This window comes from Berghia stephanieae, chromosome 1 (assembly GCF_034508935.2).
Source record: "Berghia stephanieae isolate SIO BIC M18660-M18661 chromosome 1, UCSD_Bste_1.3, whole genome shotgun sequence".
NCBI lineage: Eukaryota > Metazoa > Mollusca > Gastropoda > Nudibranchia > Aeolidiidae > Berghia > Berghia stephanieae.
In genome coordinates this window covers 138,455,707-138,460,526 of record NC_088360.1, presented here as the reverse complement: position 1 = coordinate 138,460,526, position 4,820 = coordinate 138,455,707, and the positions used below count along the sequence as shown (strand labels likewise).

The 4,820-nt window shown below is 37.7% G+C and overlaps 1 protein-coding gene across 1 annotated transcript in view; it reads right to left on the bottom strand.

Moving 5' to 3' along the window:
• The window catches only part of LOC144963342 (uncharacterized), a 58,479-nt gene extending 56,051 nt beyond the window's left edge, over window positions 1–2,428 (bottom strand). Inside the window, exon 1 of the mRNA XM_078897287.1 lies at window positions 797–2,428. Within this exon, the coding sequence (XP_078753413.1) occupies window positions 797–1,085 (289 nt within the window). The 5' untranslated portion in view covers window positions 1,086–2,428. The remainder of the gene's footprint in view (window positions 1–796) is intronic.
• Window positions 2,429–4,820: the final 2,392 nt, after the last annotated feature.

Genomic DNA, 4,820 nt, shown 5'->3' with positions numbered 1-4,820 from the left:
TAAATTCTAGACTCTTACATTTTTTTATGTAGGTAAAATAATTCACCTTTACTTTGCTTTTCATTATGCAAAATTAATCTTTGAAGGCTTTATGTTCATTTATTACATGCATAATATATTGACATCTTATCATTTAATTTTACTTGGGACAATCTCATTAGAATCTTTACGTGCCTGACTTACTATTTTTTAAAAACCCCACATAGATTTAGATTTCAAGATGTTTTACAAGCCACTTTTCGTATGCACAATTAATTGAAAATGTTAAATTACTCTTTGAGTCATTGGCTATTTATCATTTTAAAAATGTAAAGGTACAATACAATGACTTTCTTCTTTGCTGTTATAATGGCGCGCTCTTATTTGCAAAATATGATTTATTACAACATTAAATTAATTAGCATAGGGCAAGGGTAAATGGTGACAAAGCTGCTAGAAGCTGTGGACTGTAACAAGCAGATACACAAAAAGGAATTTAACAGCTTTAAACAACAACAAAAAAAAAAAGAACAAAATACCAAACACGGAATGTTTCGGGCTCAAAACCCTTCTTCGTCCCAAATATTTATCTGCAGTCTATCTGGTTTTTAAGTGATGTGTTGATGTTTTTATTGTTTTGGTTATTGGCTCAAAAATGGTTTTGTGCCCGAAACGTTCCATGTTTTGTATTATGTTCTTCTTTAAATCTGTTATTTCAATTTTTGTTCATTACTTTTCCCGTTCATTGGGATGGTAATCTTTACATGCACATCTATTTCACCACATCAAATTTAGAGTTATCTAATTTATGACTTACCACTGCACCGGAACATGTCCGTATTTCCATGGTTGGGAGAAAACAGACTGAAGTTGATGATACCCTGAGTTGGGGGAGATAAAGCGTCCATAGCGTGCCCCCCATGCCATCTTCCAGGGGCGGTCATCATCTGTTGTTGTCCGTTACGATGGACAAAGTTGGCGATGGAATGACCAGGTATCGGAGATAGCAAAGAGTGATGTGTAGAATCGGAGTTGGTGGGAATAATATCACGGTTTTCAATGCTACGATAATCCACATTTTCTCTGGAAGTTTGTAAAAGGTTCATTTTAGAAGACGGGCTAATTCCTCTGTAAATTGTTGTTGATGAGATAATTTCATCACCATGACCGTCTTTGTTTTCATTTACTGTGTTTTCTTCTTCTTCGTCTTCTTCTTCTTCTTCTTTAAAATTGGAACGTTCTTCGTTCGCGAATTCTCAATTTTGTATCTGTCTGAGGTATCGTTATATTTGCCATGGGTGTCATAATGTGACATTGATGTGTCTACTTTGGCGTTGACAATATCATTCGCATTTTTGTCTTTGACTGTGTCGTCCCTAAGTTCCACAATGGACTTAGATGCAAGAAATGACGACGGCTCTTTGTCATGATCGTTCCTGAGGAAGAATTGCAGACAGATACATTCGTGTCTTCTTGGTCGCCGCGAATGATTGTAGGCCTTTTCTCAAAATTTGTTTCACTATCTTCTTCAATCTTTAGCTGTTGTTGTTGTTGATGTTGTTGTTGTTGTTGTTGTTGTTGTGTTGTTGTTGTTGTTGTTGTTTTGTTGTTGTTGTTGCAGGCCTAGCAAGTCTCGTATAGAGAAGGCTGTTGACTTTTTAGGATCCATTGGGAAATGATACGAAATATAACTTTACAATTGCCTTTTGTTTCCTTGAATTCACTCTCCGATCTGAATTTTCCAGTGATGTTTGTAACACTAAGCTCTATGCAATCATAGTTTATCAAACGTTTTAGTTATTTTTTTTTGTCTTAAAAATACAGATATATTTATTATACTGTGAAACATGACATTTTCAGAATTAAATTATCCCATCTATTCTTAGTCAACAACTTTTTGACGGAGAAAAATGACTCATATTAAATTAAAATTATTCTGAGAATTGCTATTTTATGGTTGCTGTTTTTCAAAAGACTGGGTATTAAATTAAAACAACTTATTTTTCATTTTTGAATTATAGTTATGATATAAGTATTGAGACAAGTAAATCGTGGCCACTCAGAATAACAAATCACAAAAACCTCCAGAAAACACTGACATCATTCAAGTTTGTAGCTTACAATGTTAAAAAGGAATTAGTTTAATTGACGTTTAATCGCTCAAAGCACTGAAGTTAATCGGAAGCAGCAACGGAATTCTTACACATAAAAAACCAGGACTGGAATCAATTAAAGGAGATGACTGCTATAACAGCATCTAGTGAATGTGTGTGTGTGTGTGTGTGTGAGTGTGTGGTCCTCTATATAGGGCGGGGGTAAGGACAAAGTGGTGACACGAATTCATTCACTCACTCACACTCAAAAACACGCCGATTCGAAATGATTACCTCCTTACGATAAAAGCACGCGCGTGCCTGCGACAGGGATACAATCAATGACGTCCCCCACTGATCTTGATCCATCCATCCTCCTTGCACAGCAGCTAGGCTCATTAATATGTTCATAATTAGCCTGAAAGCACCGCCTGCGAGAATCGGCCCGTTCATCCCGCCTTCGCCGATTGCCCAAGCAGGACGAGACCATTCCAATAGCTCCAAGACTCCATTCTCTCTTGGCCCAGGCTTTTGTCCGCCCATCTCGCTGCCTGCTATTTCCGACCGGTACCACGCCTTGATGACGGTTAGTTGGCTGGGGAGCATCCCCCCACTTTGTCATCATCAGTTATCGATCAGTCAATTTACCAATACCCGGCCGATCTAGCTTTTCTGGCTTGCTATGTATTATGTACTTGCAATCCTCCCGTCCGTCCGTCCGTCCGCCATATTGGAACATATTCGTCGTTGTCGTCGTCGTTGTTGTTGCTGTCCCTTCCATCTATCTACGCGCGTTCGTTTCATGGCGTACTGGGAATAAGACTTATTATTATTATTATTATATTATTATTATTATTTATTATTATATTATTATATATATATTTTATTATTATTTCTATTATATTCCACTCAGTGGCGCAACTGGCGGACCTGGGTTGAGGGCATCTATTCATAAAGCTATTCAGCTGCATTATGAGGAAACGACTATTTAGATTTTAATGAGAAATACGTATTACTTTAAATCTCGATGAATTAAGCTGAAGATCAAGTATTTTAAAACCTATTTTAAAACTTGGGTCTTTAAAGGAAGTTAGGGTGTTAAGGATTTTTGACAAAATGGCGGCTGTCTTAACATATTTACATAATATTATGAAGTAAACGGTTTCTGGCCAAAATTACGATAAAACCTGTTTTGTTAGTGTGTTACAAATACAAAAGCTATTGTAACTGATGCAGAGATTGAAGCAAGTCAGTTAATAAAGGACGGGAAAACAGCCGGTGTGGCGCAGGCAATCTCCTTTGAATAGTTCCACGGTACAAGTTGTTAGCTCCTAATTGGACGAGTAAATGTTGACATAGAGTTCGGCAATATTGTGCATGCAGGTTCCCGATAGATTATTGTTGAACAGCAGGACTTGCTTGAATGAGTTGGATGCAGTCCATGTTGTGCGGCTATGTGGTCTTGTGGTATGACACTCGATTTCGGATCGGAAGGTCCTGGGTTCGAGTCTCGCTCTCGGCGCATAGTTGAGTCCTTGTAGAAGGCTCTTTACGCACATTCTCTCACCGTACTCAGGTGTAAAATAAGTACCTGGCAGTTAACAGCGTTGTCTCTGTCGGAAAAAAATGTGATATCGCCTAACAGGCGTCATGTCTCGTTCTACACCTTACGTGTTGCTGTTGGTAAGATACCCTTTGTAAAGCGCTTTGAGCACATTTAGTGGATATTGCGCTATATAAAAGCTCTAATTTTTTGTTGTTATTTTTTTTCTCAACCCTCTGTTCACCCTGCGGTAACTGGGTCTGTAAAATCTGGAGGAGAGTATTTTTTAAAATCCAAAACGTTTAGTAAGTAAGATAAAGAACTGAACAAGTGTGTATGAAAGGTACCAATCACCCAGATGAGGTAGACTGATTATTTGGGATAGTTTGTTTTCTTGTATTTTTATTTCTTGCTTTGTCTGGCATCTTTAAATTGAGCTTTTATATAGCGCAATATTCACTAAACGTGCTCAAAGCGCTTTACAAGGGGTCCCTGGCCAACAGCAACACATAACATGTAGGACGAGACATGACGCCTGTCAGGCGATATTACAAATTTTTGGGACAGAGACAACGTTGTTAACGGCCAGGTACTCATTTTACACCTGAGTACGGTGAGAGAATGTGAGTAAAGAGCTATTTCCAAGGACTCAACTATGCGCCGAGCGAGGCTCGAACCCAGGACCTTCCGATCCGAAAGCCAGTGTCATACCACTAGACCACATAGCCGCACAATCTTTCATACACACTTGTTCAGATCTTTATTTTACACCGGTGTCTGATCCTTAATTTCTTAATTTGATAAATTAGCAAGTAAGGCAAAGTTAACGTCAAGGTCACAAATAATGGAATGAACTCACCTCCGGGAGACTATAAGTCTGAATTGAATTTAAAATCTGCTCATTGGTCAAGTTTAATTGAATTGTAAATTGTATAATAAGTAACAATGATATTCGAATCTACATGTTCACATGTTGTTATGAACCAGAAATGGAGTTTGGTTATCGCCTTTGATCAACAAACAGGTGAATGACACTACAAATAGAGAGTCATTTATTATGATTATTTAAAAATAATAAACAAAAAATGATTGCATCCAAAATATCATGTTTAGGAGTTACTCCGTTTTGAAATGGAGAACCCATATCTGTAGACGTCACATCTATGCGGCAGAATTATTAAGAGTAGAATGTCATTTGTTGTGCC